The sequence below is a fragment of the Synchiropus splendidus genome, chromosome 10, assembly GCF_027744825.2.
Source record: "Synchiropus splendidus isolate RoL2022-P1 chromosome 10, RoL_Sspl_1.0, whole genome shotgun sequence".
Taxonomy (NCBI): Eukaryota; Metazoa; Chordata; class Actinopteri; order Syngnathiformes; family Callionymidae; genus Synchiropus; species Synchiropus splendidus.
This window is the reverse complement of record NC_071343.1, coordinates 13,281,584-13,300,702: the sequence shown is the minus strand read 5'-3', so window position 1 is coordinate 13,300,702 and position 19,119 is coordinate 13,281,584. Positions and strand designations below refer to the sequence as shown.

Here is a 19,119-nt window from a genome sequence, read left to right as displayed (position 1 = left end):
GTCATATTTCTAATAATGCACCAGTCCCATGAGCAGTCACATCTGGCTTCTGTGTCTGGATCTTTATTATCATTTACTATCAATCCTTCATTAATTTCCTGTTGAATGTCAATATGATACTAGTATTAATACGTTGTTTAACTTGTCATGTGATCATGCCAACAGCTCAGAAAATGGTTTAAATACTAACGTGAATCGAGATCGAATCGAATCGAATCGAATTGAATCGTGATAATCGATTCTAAGTCATGAGAATCGGAATCGAATCGATTCTTGAAATTAGAATCGACACCCAGCCCTAGATATATGTATGTATGTTATTGGTGCAGTAGGGTGATTGATATCCTATCATGATACACCAGTGGTTTTTCTAATCTTGGCATTCTTGATATCCAGAGACTATACCTCTGTTGTCGGAAATAACCCACTATGGTCTCAAGAAAATGCAGGAAAGCAGAGTATTTATCAACAAAGACCAGGAGGACAGCTATCCTGTAGAACCCACTCAGACGAGGCAGTATCCATCACTGGATGTTATGAATCTCTGTATACACTCTGAGGCTGGATCGCATGCTTGTGGAAGGAGCCACTTCCATGAAGGTTACTGAACTAATCCCACCGGGCTTCCGCATGGAGGAGTATTTGAGCTCGACACGGAACTGCCCAACTTCGCAGTAGACTTCCACGGATGCATAATTCATGGCTTTTCCCTTGAACACCACTCGTTTATTCACTGTCTGTTAATTTTCATTTCACTTCAGACAATGTTTAGAAACAACCAGCGAGTTGGCCTCTCCATGTGCTTTATTTCCTGCAAGTGAAATGTTTTGCTTTTCATGAACGTGGGCAGTTCTTATTGCAGTTCAACAAAACTGCTGACTAAGCTGGAGTTTGCTTCATGAGTATCATTAAACACAAGCATGTCTCAGTCATTCTTCCTCGCCAGTTGCTCAGGAAAGATTGTTGTGGCCCTCTTGCTGCACGTTTATCTTAGGGCTATGATTCACCTGTGCAACATGACTTTTTCAAATGACTCAGGATGTGCGGGAGGCCACCGTTGAAAGTACTATCTTCAGTTTATTCACCTTCAACTGATGATCTTAGCCTCAAAATGGAACGTCAGTTGTTCCGATTCAAACAAACGGAGCCTGCTAACATCAGCTGCCCTTGAGAGACGGAACTTTCAAAAGTCCAAGTGGTGTGTATAAATAGCAGCAGGGCATCATTCTACATACTCAGCTGTATTTAGTTTGATGGAAGGAGGGCTATGATTAGAGAATAGATGGAGACGGAGGGAGTCTGCTCTCATTTGTTCATGCCTGGTAGCTCAGTGGATCTCTGGCCTCAGGGATGCTCCGGCTTTATTGGGCCCAGCGTGGCACTGCCTGTTACTGTCAGTCTGGCCATTGTGATCCTCCCCCCCTCCGCTGCTGATATATCCCCAGCACTGTCCTCATCCAGGCTCACCGCTGCTTTTCTATGATCAACAGATTGATTCATGCAGAAATCAAAGTGCTAATGGCTCCAGCGGAATGATGGATCACCCGGCTGTTACATATATTGACTACAACATTACGGCCTAGTTCCATTTCAATCTAAGTAGCTCCCGTACAGCCGGTAGCTTTTTACTGTTAAAAGCCCGAGCGAATCCAATAGCTGAGCACATTCTCCCGATGAGGTGATGAGCAGTAGGTGAGGTCAGCCTCTAATGGAACTTGCTCACAGTCTTGCATCACTCCAACCTGCCTTGTGCTTCTCCCCGTCAGGCTCCCCTTCCCTCCGCCCTGCTCATCGGTGAATCTGCATGGTCATCGCGTTGCTGTGTTCCCGCGCTCATTTCCCTCCGTAATGCAGCTGGAACCACATCCATCCACTCTGAATTGTCTTCTAATTGGCCTCCTGCTGTTTCCTGCCCTACTTTCTTTCACATTGAGAAATGCCAGCGCAAGTGAATGTCCCACTGAGTGTTGTGGGCCGCCACTTAAATGTAGCAGTTCGCTCGGGCTCCCCTCTGCCGCAGTCGATGTGCTCGCAGGTTAATGTGAGCCATTCGCACAGCTTTTTATATCAAGTGACAATTTCATTGACTTGTTTTCTGGTACATTTGTGTGGAAATATGCCGCATAGCGAGACCCTGACAGCAAAAGCAAGTGTAATTGCAAGTTCGAGCATGGACTGTTCCATATTTTGTTCCACTTGGTGCTGGAGTTTGGCCCCATGGGTCTTGTTAGCGCAGACTTGCACAACTTTTTTCTGTTCTTCCTTTCTGGGTCCCCAATGTTCGAGCTGTGCTGCCTGCGTCTTATCGATGTCAGGACATCCTGGGCCTGACATTGATGTAGTTCATTAGATTAACAGAAGTGGATAAAGAGTGGTACACTTTCAATACTTCTGATCCTCATCATCACGAGATGGAAGTGATTTTACACTCACGTGTATAAATTCAGCTATTACAATTTCAGCGTTTTGTGCGATTGTCCACTGACGTTCCATGGAGAGAAAAGGATGGGGACTATGTCACTGCAGAGGTTGCAGCTTCTCAGACACCATATTGTTGTCATTTGATCTAGGGATGCACTGAATTTAAAATTTGTGGTATCCAATGTATTTATTTTTTAATGTTTTAAAATAGTCCATAGTTGAGAATACGTACGTTTGTCAAAGAAAGTTTGTTTTGATGACTTTTTTTTATATTTCAGACTTTGCTTTTCAGATAATAATAATAGTCACAAAACTGACCCCTCTATTTCCCATTATACAATAGACTGATCATGTACACAATTCTATATGGCAGGGGAAATGCTCAAATAAAGAGGAAATGTGTGGCACATGGGTCAGAAAGTCAAAATCCGTTCCCCTTGAGTTGAAGCCGCTCAGTCACAGCTGAAGTGGAGGATTGTGTTGCCAGATTATGCTTCTGAGAAAGGTGGAGTGGGTTGCCAGAATTTTGTCATCAGTCTCATAGGGCTCTTTTTACCTCTTTGAATTGGAAAAAAACACATTTTCTAATGTCGGCTTGTTGATTTATATCGAAAATCATACGCCACTAGATGTTTTTTGGCACTATTGGAATTTGTCGTATCCCTAGTGCGATGCCATCAACAAATGGTGCTTCATGTGTTGTGAAAGTTGCTATTAAAACTTTCCTTTGGAGCATCTTTTAATAATAGTATACTTGGTGGCGGTGCCGTCCCTGCTTCATTTTTTCACCTGATTTCTGTTTTTTTATTTTTAAATACTACATCTAACACGTTCATTTGAAGTTAAGTTTGAAGTTGACTTTTGCGTTTCACCTGCTGGCAGGAACTAGCACATGCTGAGATATGAGATATGTGCGCTCGACGGTGCTATCCATAAACATGATCTGCTTGTTATTCCTGCCTCGTCCTCCTCCATTGCGTTTTTGTCAGCTGCGGCCTCTGATGTGTTCGCTCGTCTCTGTGAGAAACAGCTGCCAGGGGAGCCGCCGTCTTTCATCGCCACTCTTCTCCTCCTCTCGGTTCTGCCAGCCAGTTTCATGCTACTCTGAGTGAACCCGCCAATTTCCCAAACAATGTCAATGTGCTTGTAAGCGGTGACATTTCCCTGACATTTCATCAGCTTCCCTGGACTAACACGCTGATTAGCTGTCATGGAACTTGCTCCGCTGACGTGAACATCAGGTGAACTGCTTAAATGCCACAGAGGTTTCTTCATTGAAAACCTGATGTGCCTTTGCCTTGAGAGCCTCGTGCTGATTCCAGAAGGTAGATGGAACAACGACAGGACCTTGATCTGCGAGAAGCTCATGGTGCCTGCTCCACTTTTCCTCCGGTACCTCAGCATTAGTGTAGGGCCAGTAGACAGTTGGAGGGAATGTCAAGTAGGAAAGCCAAAGGAAGAACATACAGAAGCGCTGTCGAGCTGAGCCGTCCTTCACCCAGGTCCCTCTGAGGATTTTCCTGAATTCTTCTCTACTGAGGGCATGTGAGTGGAACTCAAAGCCTCAATTAGCGATTCCTGCTGACCTCGTCTGGCTTGCTTCCCTCAGGACTTCTCACATCTTGTTCTCCATTCTCTACTCTCGTGGATCCACCAGCTCTTCTTGCAGTCTGCATTTGTATGTTGCTTCAGTGTTATAGTGTTGCTGCTGCTTTATGAATCCTTGAATGGACTGAATATGAGATGATTTTTTTATTATTATTTTTACGTTACGGCATCACCGTGCTTCAAACAAAACAAGATGCTGTTGAAACAAAGGGATAATCTATAATTCAATGTATTTGTTTTTATTGTTCCAACTCCTAAGATGACAGCAGTCAGTGGTTGCCTAGTGGTTAGGACTTTCACCCTGGCAGCCCTAGTTCCATCCCCTGGTGGAGGCATGTGCTCTCATATAAATTTCAAATAAAATGAAATTGTTTTTGTATATCCAATTCAGAAAAATTGAGTTTTGTTGAATTTTCCCGGTGAGTTTGCACATGCAGGTCTCCCGTTGCACTGGCGCCTCAGCAAAACACAGTTGGTATTGGCAGTGCGTCGTCTTCCATGTCCCCATTAGGGTTCACTGATCGAGGACACACTCTCACAGGCAGTGCTAATGCTACGACCCGGCATCAGTTAGGGACCATCAACAAATTCTAAAGCCGTCAAAGTATTAGTGAAGTCTTCACTAAGGCAATGAAAAAGAAGGAGAGAGAATTGTGAAAAGGTTTTTCATCACACAAGACAAAGGACTGACAGTTTAAAAATAATTTAGAGAATATGAATAAATGATCATTTATTCACATTATTTCTAATATTTCTTCAATAGCATCTAGGAAATGTCCAGACTGGTCCATAGTCAACTGTTAAGAGACATGAGACACAGCAGACTCAATTTAGGCTCAATTTTAACCCCCAAATAAAGCTGGCAGAGCAGTCTGTCAGACACGAGCGAGTTCTAGCAGAGACATGAAACATTGAAACATTACACTTAGTTAGCTATTATATTTAAACAGAAACAAATAATGATGTTGAGAGACAGATTCCACAAATAAGTATCATCACAATACAGTTACAAGAGTGACTGTATTGGAGAATGGAATGGAATGAAAATGTTTTAATCGCGATAATCATCGTTATCGCTGAAATGATAATAACTTTTTTTGTCCATATCACCCGTCCCTACTGTATAAATAGTTTTTCCGTTAGAGGTTGATAAATTAGCATAAACTGTTTTTCAAGGAAATGAGGGCTCAGCTTTTTGCACTTGAGCTAATCTAAGCATTTCAACCGTAGTTGAAGTTGCTGGAAAGTTGGTTCAAAGACATCGCGGTGGCTCTGATGTGTGTGTCTGTGTTCACACTGCAGGCTTGGGGAAAACAAAACGGAAGACGAGTGCCCGCGACACCTCCCCGACCCCCAGCTCCGACACCGAGTATCCCACCAATGGCAGTGGAGGAGGTGGAGGGATGGGTGGTGGCGCCGCGGAGAGGATTTACGACCTCAACATCCCCGCCGTGGTCAAGTTTGCGTACACGGCCGAGCGGGAAGACGAGCTGACCTTGGCCAAGGGCACCAGGGTGATAGTGATGGAGAAGTGCAGCGACGGCTGGTGGCGCGGCAGCCAGGCCGGTCGCGTGGGCTGGTTTCCTTCCAACTACGTGCAGGAGGAGGTGGGCGGAGCGGACGACCGAGCGGAGGGGGAGTTCACTCGAGGGGGCCTCAACGGAGGCTCTCAAGGGACATTGCTGGCGAATGGCTCCGCTGGAGGCCGCGGTGGAGTTCTGCACCTGGTCCAGACCCTTTACCCTTTCAGCTCGGTGACGGAGGAGGAGCTGAACTTTGAGAAGGGCGAGGTGATGGAGGTGGTGGAGAAGCCGGAGAACGACCCGGAGTGGTGGCGCTGTAAGAACTCTCACGGCATGGTGGGCCTGGTACCTAAGAACTATGTGACGGTGCTGGACGAGCGGCCCGGCCCGCCGCTGTTGACGTCCAGCTCCCCGCAGCACCACCATCTGGCGCCAGCCCGCTCGGGGAAGTTCGCCGGCAGGGATTGGTACTACGGCAACATCACCAGACACCAGGCCGAGTGCATACTCAACGAGAAGGGAGAGGAGGGCGACTTCCTGATACGAGACAGCGAGTCATCGGTGAGTCACACCCGCCTGCCCACTCTGACGGAGCTGTTGAACCTGCTTGAAAAACAGCACATTCATTTTATTGGTTGGTTATTGGCCTCTAACTCAACACTAGGAGAAACAAAGAATGTGGCGACCTGCAGGTCAGTACCAACTTGAGCAACCAGGCCTTTAGACCAGTGGACCTGTGACCACTGCAAAACATGAAAAAAGTGGATGCCAGAGTCTCGACTGTAATTCGAGATACGGTCAAGAATTGGATGTCCATTTTTTCATGTTTGCAGACGCCCAGACGCCCTCCTAGCTAAAAGCCTGCGGGAGCCGGCCACGATAAAGCTACATATATATGTACGCCTCCTGGTATGATTTGTTAAAAACGTTCTTTTTCTTGGAAGTCGTCTCTTCATTGAGCCTTTTCCCCTTCGCAAAGACAAAAAGTTTCCGACTCATGTTATGAGCTTTGTGGGTTAAATTTTGGCTCTCAAGTGGCCGAGGCTTAACCAAGAGAATCAGGCTGTTTTTCAAAATAAAGTTGTTGTTTTTTTCCAAATTAAAAGATCCTTAGGATCATACACAAAATAGAAATAATTGCTTCTTGTGCGGCTCGGTACCAATTTAATCCACAGGGGTTGAGGACCACTGCTTTAGACCTTTGGTGCGAAAAAAATAATAAAAACAAAGAATCTTTGCCAAACATTCCTAACTGATGAGATTTTTAACCCATTAGCTTAGCTCTTTTTTGGGCTCGCGTCTCCATCTCTGGCAGAGTGGTCCACGTTAGCATGGTGTTAGCATGTTAGCTGGTCCTGCCTCCAGGCAGATTCATGCTCCCACACAAAAATGAATTGTCAGTTTATCATTGTAATTTTTGTCTCACGTTTTTCAAGGACAGACATTACACTACATTCCGTTTACACAGAGCTCTGCGGTGGTGAAGGGATTAAAGCAGAGCGCAGGCGGCGCTGACGCCAAGTTGAGTCCTCACAGGGAATCGTGTATGGACAAATTTAAATACTGAAGAAATAATAATGAGAATGAGATTAAACGCCGTCTGTGTGGAACAAAATGACTCACTGCATCACACTTGACTGAGTCCATGTTGTGACCTGTTTCTGAATAATTGATGCTGCGCTCGGACGACATCGTGCGTGGTGCGATTCATAAGTCACATGACGTCATCTGGTTTGATACACAGCTGTAGCCGGAAACCATAAACGTGTCACCACAATGAGAGTAAATAGATGGCGGTTTCATGACGGAGAAGAGCCGCGGGATGTTGCTGTGCTTGTACTGCCCCCTGCTGGACTGACGCCCTGCCTGCTCCTCCTCCTCTCTTGCAGCCCAGTGACTTCTCCGTGTCTCTGAAGGCGGCCGGGAAGAACAAGCACTTTAAGGTGCAGCTGACCGAGGGCGTGTATTGTATCGGCCAGCGCAGGTTCAATTCCATGGATGAACTGGTGGAACACTACAAGAAGGCGCCCATCTTCACCAGCGAGCACGGAGAGAAGCTGTACCTGGTCAAAGCGCTGCTGTGACACACACACACACACACGCACCACACACTACTACACTGGATGATCTAAACACTTTCTAATACACAAGTCAGACAACATATAAAGTCTTAATCCAAGCCTTACATCTGGACTCGTCTTTCTCAGTCCTTTCACTTGTTTCTGGCCTGGTGGCCAGGCGTGTGGCACTCTCCCACCCATGGGTTCAACCTTCTCGTGCGTCCTCCGGTGTCATCCATGTGGAAGCAGTGGCAGCGACCACATCTGCTGCTCACACACGGCCCCAGGCCTTGTCGGGGTCGAGCCCTTCTTCCCATGTTCCAGCACGCACGACACCATTTGCTCTTAGAATACACTGCAGCTCAGCAACCTATGAGGGACCTGAAAGAAAAAAACAATGTTTTATTTTCTTTATTTATTTTTAAAGATTATATGTAGGTGTTCCTCTTTTTTCTTTTTTTTTTTTTTTTTAAACACACTAATTTAAAATCCTCTCTTGAAGCTCACCAAGTGACCAGAATCACTCTCTTGCCTTTGCTTCCCAGACATCTGCCATCCTCGTTTTTGTCGAGCTGCCTTTCACCCCTCACTGCAAACATGATGAGAACACAAGGCTGGATACAAGACTTCAGTAGTAGATGCAATAGAGTCAGGAGACGTCAGATTTCCTCTAGTCTGAATGTTTATCAGTGTAACCAAATGTGCCACCCTGACCCCGCACCCCGGGCAGGTCTGCACCAACTACACTTAAGATCCATAGTGTCGCGTCGAGACCTCTCCGATATGTGTCTGTAGCTACGTGAGGATAGTGACTGAAGAGTATTGACCACACTTTCCATGATCTACACTTCAAAGATAAAGTGGTGTATTTCAGATATTCATTCATCTTTGTGATTTGGAAGCAGAACTGCTGTGAGATTTCTGACATAGATTTATAAATCATGACGACGGTGTAGCCATTTAAAAACCTTTTTAATCACAAGCCAAATACACCTTCACCCGGTTTGTAACAATAAACTTCTAGTCCAACCAAACTTCCACCTGTTTTTGTGTGTTTGTTTACCAATGGAAGTGTCGATCATTGGGGGGCGGGATCTTCAGCTTTTATATATCTGAATGTTACTGAAACATTGTTATTTAAATCTTGTCTCCACTGTATGTATATATTCAAAACAAGATCCAACTATGGTACTGTATCACCCACTAAATGATTCAGAAGTCAGATACTTTTGTTCAATAAAACTTTTGATGAATATTAATGATCAGGTGTGAATGGGTTTTTGACTCCTTCAGCACGAACCAGTTTCAAAATGAAACTTGAGGATACAAGTATATTCAACTCCTCTTTTAACTGAAGTTAGAACATTTAACAGATTTTTCACCCAAAAATCAAACGGACTGAACAACTGGGAATAAGTTTCTGACAGTGAGAAGTAAGTGAGTGTCAAGGTTGTCAACATTATAACACAGTAATAATTTTTAAGTAGATAAATTGCTTAAAGCCTCTGTTTATTTGAGTTTTGTTTAAAACAACAGTTGAATTATGTCATTAAGGCGTCTACTACCTGTTTTTTTTTTCATGCTTGACCTTGACCTTGTTCCAATTCCTGTCCAAATGTAACGGTCAGGTACAAACACTGACAAAATGGACTATTAAACACAGTTAAAACCTATAAACTGCTGTGTGTATTTGTGTTGAGTCACACTTCGTGTATTGATGCGCGACATTGGCGGTCGCTCAAGTGCCCAAGGAAGAGTGTGTGCAATAAGCAGCCGCGTCCACACGAGGGCAGTGTTGCTCCTTTCTAGTCGCGCTTTTTCTGTGACGTCATCGCTCCCCTACAGCGGTCTGACATTTATGAAAAGATAAGCGGCCTGTTATGTCATCCGCCTAAAATAACATTCAGATTGCATTATTCACTGCCAGATAAATGTGTGTCCACCTGAGATTTGTGCGATTCACCGTAGAGTGAAGTGAAGCACAGTTTGATTTGGGTGTGTGTTTTTAAGTCTGAATAAATGAGAGAAATGTAACGGTTTCAATGGAGCTATGATATTAAGGAGTGTAAATACGGCATGAGCTCCATAAAAAAATCATTTTACATGCAACTCATTTGATTAGAAATCATAATAAAGTTATGGACCAAACATCAAAGATGAAAAGGCAGTTTATTTCAAAATATATTTTGAATTTTCTTCGAATTTACTTACACTAAATGACAAACAAGAAGAAGAAGCATTTAATCATGAATGTGTTGTATTTACTGCTGAACCAGTACTGGCAAAAAAGAAAAAGATTTTTAAAAAAGGCAGAAAAATGACTATTTATACATCATGAGGGCTGCAAAAACTCAACAAAGGGCTGCATATAGTCCCCGGGTCACACTGTGCCCAGGTCTGATTTAGAGTAGTGATTCTTAACCACAGGGCCGAGGCCCATGGTTGGGCCGCGAGCGCCCCCTAGTGGGCCGCTTAAAGTTTTTTGTTTTACACCCCTGGGCCGCGAGATGCTCCGTTTTAATACATTAGCCACGTATGGTGTCACTGAATTGACTGGACAGCTGCAAACTTGAGATAGTTGCCAAGTATGGAGAAGTTATTGAAAAGGAAAAATGATAAAGTAAAATGGTGACTCTTTCATTTACATCTTCTTGAGAGTTTATTCATGAAAAAGAAAATATTTTATGATACTTAGAGGTTTTATTATTAATTTTCTCAACAGACTGTGTCAAGTGTATTTTTTTTCTTTTTTCCTTTGTAAATTTGATGAATATGATTCAGCTGCTAGTTGGACTTTTCGATGACATATATCTTGGCACTGATCACATGGTTTCATGTCATTTCACAAGATTTTGGTTTGTTTACATGTGTGGTTATTGAACACAAATGAAATCATAAATCACAGTAATGAATCAGTTCTATTCCTTGAATGGGCCCCTGACCCATGTGTTCTGGAAAAGGTGGGCCCTGAGGTCAGAAGAAGCCCTATTTTAGAGGATTAAAAAGTCAAAAGTAAAAGTTAAAATATCATCAAAATACAATACATTAAAACATTTATTATTTTTTATTATGGTTGTTTAAAAAACACATGTAAAATTACGTTTTATTAGTAATAAAAATAAATAAAAACCTTTTTGAGGATTTAAAAAAAACGTAAAAAAAATACAGAATTATTAAAAAAGACAGCAAATACTTACACATCAATCTAGGGAAAATAACTCCATTGAAGATAAATGCTATATTAAATTAAAAAAAAAGACGATGAAATATTGAAATCCAATATTAAAGTTGAACCAGCTTTTCTATTGTTGAGTCTCCTCACATTATAGTTTCAGTTTTTCTCGTCTCTTCCTCCGACCTTCCTTTGACATTGTCAGCTCTGCTAAGATGTGCTCGATCAAAGGCTGTTTTGAGCCCTATTTTGGTGCGACGGCTGATTCCACTGTTTGATCCTGTGATCGGCCGATAACCTTTTACGTGATAAAACCACATGCCGTTCGTCTTGGCTGTAATTAGCTCCTGACCCTCCCAGAGGCAGCCCAAATCAAAGCCATGTGTTTTTGAAGGTTCCAGTCCAAATGTCAGTGGCAGGAGCCGCTCGACGCCACACCCCAACATCCAGGCCGCACATCAATGGCACCGCTAGCTGAAGTCGCAAATACCACTGCGATACAAATCGCTCTCCTCCACTGCGACGGCACTGAGCTGCTTTTCATGGCAGGGAGATCGAAAGATCTTTTTCGCTTCAATGCTGAAATGACTCCACTGACAACTGTTTGTCCTGACAGCTTACACAGTCCCTGATCACAGGTATTGACTCGCTGACAGGCGCACGACGACGCTCCACCACGACATGTTTTTGGGGCTGTGAGACAGCAGCCTCTCTGTTCTCTCCATTGTCTTGAAGCTTCATCAGATAGTGTCCTGAACACAAGCTAGTTCTGCGACTTGCTGGAAAGGCCACCCTCCGCTCCCCTGTCTCTGGTAATATCCCCCCGAAATGTACAGGATTCAATTTCCCCCGCACAAGTGTCTCTCTTCATTACTGCTCATCTGCACAGTATTGACATTACAGTGCGACGCCATCGACGCTGGGAACTCTTGGGGTCACCTGTTCCCCACTGCAGGGGTGACTGACAGCTGCGGAAAGACTCATAAAAGACAGACTCTGGATCAATAGAAGCCCTCAAACATGAAGCTCTTAAAAGTTATGTGCAGCCTTGCATGACTTTATATGAGAGTCAAACTACCTTGCATCTGCTGTTAGAGCTGAGCTGGGCAAGGTAAGGCCCGGGGGCCTCCCGCGGCCCTCAAGAGTTCCGTAACTCTCTTTTACAGTGGAGGAACTGTAGATCATTTTGCCACCTGAGATGCATGTTGTCACTGAAGGACATCTAATCTAATACCACCAGGCTTTGAGCTTGGAGGGCATCTGGGCGTCTGCAAAACATGAAAAAATGGACACCCCATTCTCGACCGTAGCTTGGTATATGGCTTCCATAACCCTTTCCCCAGCCTCTCCCCCTAAACCTAACCATCCAAAACACATGGCAAACCTTAACCAGGACTCTGACTGAAACCCAGGTTATTTTGACGATTTTGTTTTGAGGAGAAACAAGTACACACAGGTCCACACGTTTCAGGAGTTGAGCCGAAGCAAAACTTCCCATGTAGGTGACAGACACAGCAAGGAAGCTGGTCACAACAGGAGCAGTTTTGACTCCCAGCAACACAACTCTGTTCAGCCAGAGCTGCGGAGGCCTCACAGGCCGACTCCTGCGTGGCGCCGCCTCTGGGCTCCTCGGCTGTGTGCGGCCACGGCAGATGGAAAGAAGCGCTACTACGTGAGGGGGAAACAGATGTCTGCGCGTCAGGAAATGAACACATTTGTCCACCGTCACTTTGCCCTCAGGTGGAGCGGCTCGGATTAAACGCTCCGTCCAGACGTTTCTTCAAAAACATCCTGATTCATCCAGTTTCATCTGAGAACTGTCGAAGGTGCAGGTCTCTGGGGTTGAAGGTCACGTATGTCTGTGGTCCTCCATCATCCCGTGTCTTCAAAGTGAACTGACAGATCCATTTCAGCAGCCTCCTCACACTCTGATGGAACATGTGAGCTGCCGCACGCACCAGCACCATGTTTCGCAACCAGAACTTAGATGTCGTGACCAAAGACAGTCACACCTCCCATGTGATGCATTGAAATCTATCGGCACGAGTGGAGAGGAGTGAGGTCCAGCCGTGATGGATGCTTCACTCGGCTTCGCCACAAAGCCATTTCTGCAGCAGATCCTTCATGTAAATCAGCTGCTGTCAATCAGCAGCACACGCACCAACACATCGCTCAGGAACTTTCACTCTGGACAACACAACACACAAAACTTTGGTGGGGCTTCTGTGAGTCCAACTTTCCGCTTCTTTAGGTTTTTGCTTTCCACTCAAGGCTGGCTTGTGTGTGTTTTTCCTTCTTTTTCTTCCAGAGTATTTCCACCTTCTAACTGCTGGAGACTCAAGATCGCCCCCTCAGTTTCTTATTTCTTGTTCAAGCAAAAATCATCTTTTTTTTTAAGGTTTCTTCAAGGAAAGCAACTGTCAAAAGTGGAGCTATTACGGAGGATCAAGAAGGAAGAACATGAATCAGACCAAGCTGGGGAACAATGAGCCACTGCACTCATTTCAAACAGCACCTCAAGGTTTTTCATTTCACAGCACCTGGCTGCTAAGATCAGCCTCTAACCCCCTTCTTCTTCTTCTTCCACTTTTGTGCTGTGCTGAGCTTGGAAGCACATCACAGTGTTTTCAGTCTCACAGAGAAGGAGAGGAGCAGATCTTTTTCAAGTGTGTCAGCTGGATCATCTCTTGCTCTTTTCTCTGACCTCCAGCCTTGGAACTCATCTCATGCTCACGTAAGCGAGCAGAAAACGTTACCGTGTTCACGTGACATTCGTGGATTTAACTTAAAGGTACAGCAGTGATGTTTCCACTGAGTGCTCTGGGTCGGCACGGATCGAGTGGCGACCCTTAAAAGTGTGTTTCCAGCGCCAATAACTGGTCTGACCCGAACCCTTGTCTGAACTACGACCCTGAATCTGAACTGCTAAAATCACTAATGCATCCTCAGAGAGGATACTGAAGAGTTTGAGTCATGAGCTCGAGAGTATGGAGATGCTTTGTGTGTTTGTGTGTGTGTACGTGAAGAGCCAGCCATAAAATCTTGGAAACACATCCAGTCGCACCTCAGTTTGAGGGTGAAAACAACAAATAACAGGGTCATAAAAAGTGGTTCAGGTTAGCCAGGTGTTTTGGATGGTTAGGTTTAGGGGTCGAGGCTGGGGAAAGGGCTACGGCAATGAGAGGTCCCCACACGTGTAGCGATACAAACAAGTGTGTGTGTGTGTGTGTGTGTGTGTGTTCTGGGCCTCAGCTGGCACCTGTGGGTTGGCTGATGAAGATTTCATTAACACGTCCAGACTTCTTCTCTGACCTCTACTGGCGTCCCCCCCGCCAGGTCCAGGTCCTCACCATGACAGGGAGACCGAGACCCACTTCCATCCGCTGGGTGTGACGTCGCTCATGTGTCATGAGTCTTTGTTGAAGAGACCCCGTCTTTGAAGGCTTCTATCTTTAGCTCTCTTTTGTGTTTATTCCTGTCGTCTGTCGTCGCTCAAGAGCACGTCATGTGATCATTCGCCTAGTTTTCAGAACGCTGAGTCGGCTTCTTCAGGGCAAGTCAGTTTCAACCATGGTCCAAAAGCTCTTCATCAAAGGATGCGACGGTGTGTTTGTGTAACCTTTCCAGACCTGCTTCATTTTCCACCTGAATCCCATCGTGTTTTGTACTGGTGACCGGTTGTCTGTGTGTTTGAGTGTCCTCTTGGGCACTTCTAGCATTTCTATTTCTACTCCCTTTCTTGCTTCTTTCAAGGTTCATTTCAGTTTTACTCTGTTTATTTCTTTGAGCGGAAGAGTATCTCAACTTCTCCTCACAATTGCATCACAGGGTTGAAATCGGCTACATGTGTTTTCCGGGGGAAGAAAGGAGACACATGAATAATTGAAAGAAACGTCTAAACATCGCTCAAAGATACGCTGTCATGCCGCTGATGCAATATTTAAACTCACCTCAGACACATGAGAAGACGCGTGGCTGAGGGAGAGGCTGCCACCGCTCGCTGGTCAAATGGTTTCTCCACCAAAGACGTTCAAATCCTCACAGCTTGAGTTTCATGTGTGAAACCTTAGACAGCGCGACGCAGTGCTCCCAAACGCTTGGCTCATGTGATTTCCATTTTGATGAAGATATTTTGATTCAAAAGTTTTTCAGATTTTAATAGAGATTCTTTTTTGGCCTAGCAGCCCCCTGTGTTGTGGGTGGTCTGGGGGTGGCGCTAGCATCCTCGGGGCGTGTGCTGGGTTCATTGAAGCGTCTGTGAAAGGAATGTGAACGTTGGTGGAAAATAAAGTGTCAGTTGACAGTGACAGACTGGATTTTCTAACCTAAAACTGTGTGTTCATTCAACAAGCTGATCGAAGCTTCCTCTTTTGAGCATCTCATCTGTCCACAAAGGAGTGACTCTTCTGTTGCAGTCTGTTTTTTTCCACCAGACAGTTGACAACAACAATAACAAAAAAACCCCCAACCTTATTGTTGCCTCTTTATAAGAAAAAGAACTATACCACAATAAAGGGCGCTTAAAATAATTTAGTCAATGAAATGAATTATTAAATAATAATAAATAAAAGCAAGAAATACGACAAATGGCCAGTGATGATTGTCAATATCCCAATAAGGTGTGTGTCCAAGAAAAAAAATACTTACAGAGTGTTGAGGGCTTAATTTTAACTTATTTGAGTGTTGCTGATGTTGGTGTCCTTTGATCTTTTCTATCCAAAAACCTCGTCTCCACTCCAAGAAATGGCCTCAGATAAGAGCTACTAGATCTTCAGTTGCTGGTGTCTGGTTTGTTCTGGATTTTGTATTATTCCTTTTTAGTCTGTTTTTTATTTGAGTATTTTTGAGTATTATTTTTAGCATAGTTGTGTTTTCTTCAATTTTTAAAGTTCATGTTTGTGTAAAATTTTTTAACAGTTTTTTTCCCTGCTGTTCTTTTTTGTTTGTTTTTTACTGATAACATGATATAAACGTAGACTTTAAAAACAGACACTAATGTAAAAAAAAAACAAAAAACTAATATTTAAATACTTAATACTTAAAAATAAATAAAACAACATTTTCTTTTTTTTTTTAAATAGCTGTGTCTATACAGTGCGCACACACAGCTCCTCAGGGCGGAGTCATGACATGCTGGCCTTCTCACTTCGGCTGCTGCCCCCGTGACCAGGATGAATGGAGCGACTCTCTCTATAGTCAAAGAAGGATCAGAAAGCAACTGGGGATGTTTCAGTTTGACTGTCATCTTAAAGCTGTTCATTTGGACTGTCTGACCATTACTGGATCTGTGTTGTCCTCTCTCGACTGTGAGAACAGAGTTGACCAAAAGCACAGGCAGGAAATCCTCCTCAATTAAGCGTCATTACTGGTTTCTCCAGGTACAGAAGAAGCTTTCTTGACTCCCTCCTGCTGCTCCGTGGAAAACTACCAGAGGCAAACGCTCCATTCCCAACTTAAAAAAGAAAAAAAAACCTCCCAGCTGCGGCCGCGTCCGTCTGCAGACGTGGGTATGAACGGCATTCCAGCGCCGTGGGCCAGTTTCCACTGCAGACTCGGGGGTTGGCTCCCACTCTTCCCTCTGGTTGTGCACAACTTGGAGCTCAGTTGTTGCCTCTGAGCGAGTCAGCGGCAGAAAGATGGCGTCCCAACTGATCAGCTTCAGGTCACTGTGTCTGGCCGCGGTGCTGGCGCTGCTGATGTTCCAAGGTGAGTTGGGGTTTTACAGCTTCCTTTATCGGCTGCGCTGTGGGAGATGCTCACAGATGGGCCCGGCTCACGCTCTTTGTTTGTGGAGGAAGAATGAGAAAAATAATGCAAAGATACCTGCCATGACCTTTGACAGCGAGATGGGAACAAACCAAATCCAGTTGTTATTTCTTGATCCGTTACAGCTTGTTGACTCCCTTTCTCTGAAGTTGGTAGTTTCTGACTGAAGTTGTTCTGACAAGTTCGGCAGTAAGAACGGTGCTGCAGGTGACCAGTGGTCCAAGTCGAGCTGATGCGCTGAATTCTTATCAGCTCCTCACTTTCTGTGCCTCACCCTCGGCAGAAGACTCTCTAACATTGTGATCCATCTGTTTGGGGCTTTCAGGCCTCCTAACTGCTTTCACAGCCCTCAGTGGTTCACGTTACACATTCTTTCCGACAGACTCTGCTCACTGGTGTTGAAGCTGGTCAGACGTGAGCTGTCAGTCAAGGCCTTCATTTGGCTGTCACATGACCACAGTTCTCTCATCGACAGGCCACACCCACTTTTAGGTTCTTCAACGCCAGCAGTGGTCATCTGAAATGAGGTTCCTTCTTTCTGAATGGAAATCATTTTGCATGTCAATGAAATCAATAAAAACATTAGCATTTGTTGTAAAAAAAAAAAAAAAAAAAAAAAAAAAAAATATATATATATATATATATATATATATATATATATACACACAAATACTTCCCTTTTTTACATTTTTCATAGAAAAAAATCTGTTTCTATTTTGCTTGTTTTGCCAGCATTTTTTCTGTTCTTCTTTTTAACACAAAATCTTTTTCATTTTATTTTTCTTCTCCTTCTTCAATTCTTCAATTTTTTAAAAGATTTTTCTTTAAAACGAATCATTTGAATGTTTTTTTTGTTTTAGATTTCATCCGTTTTCTGTAAATTTGCTTTCAAAATGTTGACCCCAAGTATTTATTTATTTTCTTTTTTTGAAATACTTCCATACCTATTTTATCAAGAATTTGACTATTTTTTGCATCATTTTGCTTCCTTCAATTTGATTCAATGAAGTTTTTATGTTTTTCTCTTGTGGTTTTTGTGTACAATCTTTTGAACCATTTTCCCCCACAGTTGGTCTTTATAGTTTTTTAAAAGACAACTTAATTCAAACAGACGCTAAAGAATAAAATACTTTGAATTTTAGAAAAAAAGCAGAGAAAAGGTCAAGATGAAAAATAAATGAAATCAGACTGTAAAAAAAACAAAAATCAGAGACTGGAAAAACATAACATGACCTTAGTAATAGTGAAACAAGTCAACATCAAAGAACTAAAAACAGGGACAACAAACGAAAAAAAAAAACTGAAAACTAAAAAATGAACAGTAAATGGAGCAGGTGAAGTCACACAAACAGAATAAAAAAAGAGACAATGAAAGAACCACTAGTCACACGACTAAACAACCTGGGTGATGATCCCAAGTCTGTCGTGAATCTGCTGACGCGGTTCTTTTTCCTCCAGCAGGTGCTTCGGGTCACAGCCGGCTGCTGCGAGCTCTGAAGAAGTCAGATGGTAAAGATCCAAACTTGACTTCCTCAGTCGTTCTCTTCTCACCTGTCCCTGTCCAGTTCCAGGAGCCGAGTCCTCCAAGTCCTCCATTGCCGTCCCTCCTGCGAAGGCTCAAGAGTTCCTGGGCAGGTTGAGCAGAACCAAGAGGAACATCTGGGACCGCACCCGCCCCGACGTGCAGCAGTGGATCATGCAGTTCAGGATGATGGGCTACGACGAGCAGGTCGGACCTCGCGCTCGTGAAAGACCTCTGACCTCAAAGAGTGAATGAATGAGTTGATGGCTGTCAGGTTGTCCAGTGGTTCATTCTGGTAGCCAGGTCGATTTGAATGAATGAATGAATGAATGAATGATCCAAACACAGATACAGTATACAACAGAAACACAGGCCTCATGAATGAATGAATGAGTGACCAGAGTGAATGAATGCAAGACTCTCTCGCTGGCTGAACTGTATGAATGAATTAAAGACCAGATTTCCAGTGATGGTTGACTGAGCTCCACCAGTGAATGAGTGAATTTCCATCATCAGAGATCAGCATGTGCACGCGAGGGCAGCTGAGGAAGTGACGGGGTGAATGTTCTCAGGCATCAGTCAGTTTTCCTGTGAAGTCTCTGCGCGAGTCTTGCTCTCTGGGGTTTCACTAACCTTCCCCTCTCCCCGGCCAGCGGCTGGAGGCGGACCTCTCTTACTGGATGGACCAGGCCCGCTCCACCGACCAAGGCCGTCAGCACCACTACGACGAGAACGCCCCCATCGGCCCGCGTGACCCTGGCTCCTACAGACACGGCGCCAACGTCAACTACGATTACTACTAGGGTCAGAGCACCACCTGAAGGTTTATACTACCATGTGTTTTTCAATAAAAATAGTGAGCGTGTAATTGTACTTGGTTGTTTGAAAGTTGGAAGAACGTTCGCAGCATCGCTGCTCGAAACAACACTGGTTTTGTCGACATAAATAGACGTGAACATGACTTTTCAGTTGGAACTGGAAATGTAGAAAGACAGCACCAGTTACATGTAACATGAGACTAATGTCTGTATCTGCAGTATGAGAGAG

At 44.1% G+C, this 19,119-nt stretch overlaps 2 protein-coding genes across 2 annotated transcripts in view; both read left to right on the top strand.

The window, feature by feature from the left end:
- Window positions 1-8,646, top strand: part of nck2a (NCK adaptor protein 2a) — a 32,963-nt gene extending 24,317 nt beyond the window's left edge. The window contains exons 3-4 of the mRNA XM_053877116.1: window positions 5,332-6,113; window positions 7,442-8,646. Coding sequence (XP_053733091.1) covers window positions 5,332-6,113; window positions 7,442-7,636 — 977 coding nt within the window. The 3' untranslated portion in view covers window positions 7,637-8,646. The remainder of the gene's footprint in view (window positions 1-5,331; window positions 6,114-7,441) is intronic.
- Window positions 8,647-16,377: 7,731 nt separating this feature from the next.
- On the top strand, window positions 16,378-18,875 carry ecrg4a (ECRG4 augurin precursor a). The gene is made up of 4 exons (XM_053877668.1): window positions 16,378-16,490; window positions 18,009-18,059; window positions 18,116-18,279; window positions 18,726-18,875. The coding sequence occupies exons 1-4, from the start codon at window positions 16,421-16,423 to the stop codon at window positions 18,873-18,875; spliced, it is 435 nt and encodes a 144-aa protein (XP_053733643.1). The 5' UTR covers window positions 16,378-16,420.
- The last annotated feature ends 244 nt before the right edge of the window (window positions 18,876-19,119 follow it).

Coding starts and splice junctions, on each gene's coding strand:
- ecrg4a (XM_053877668.1), top strand. CDS start 16,421: ATGGCGTCCCAACTGATCAGCTTCAGGTCACTGTGTCTGGCCGCGGTG. Junction 16,491..18,008: donor GGCGCTGCTGATGTTCCAAG/GTGAGTTGGGGT, acceptor TTTTTCCTCCAG/CAGGTGCTTCGGGTCACAGC. Junction 18,280..18,725: donor TGATGGGCTACGACGAGCAG/GTCGGACCTCGC, acceptor CTCCCCGGCCAG/CGGCTGGAGGCGGACCTCTC.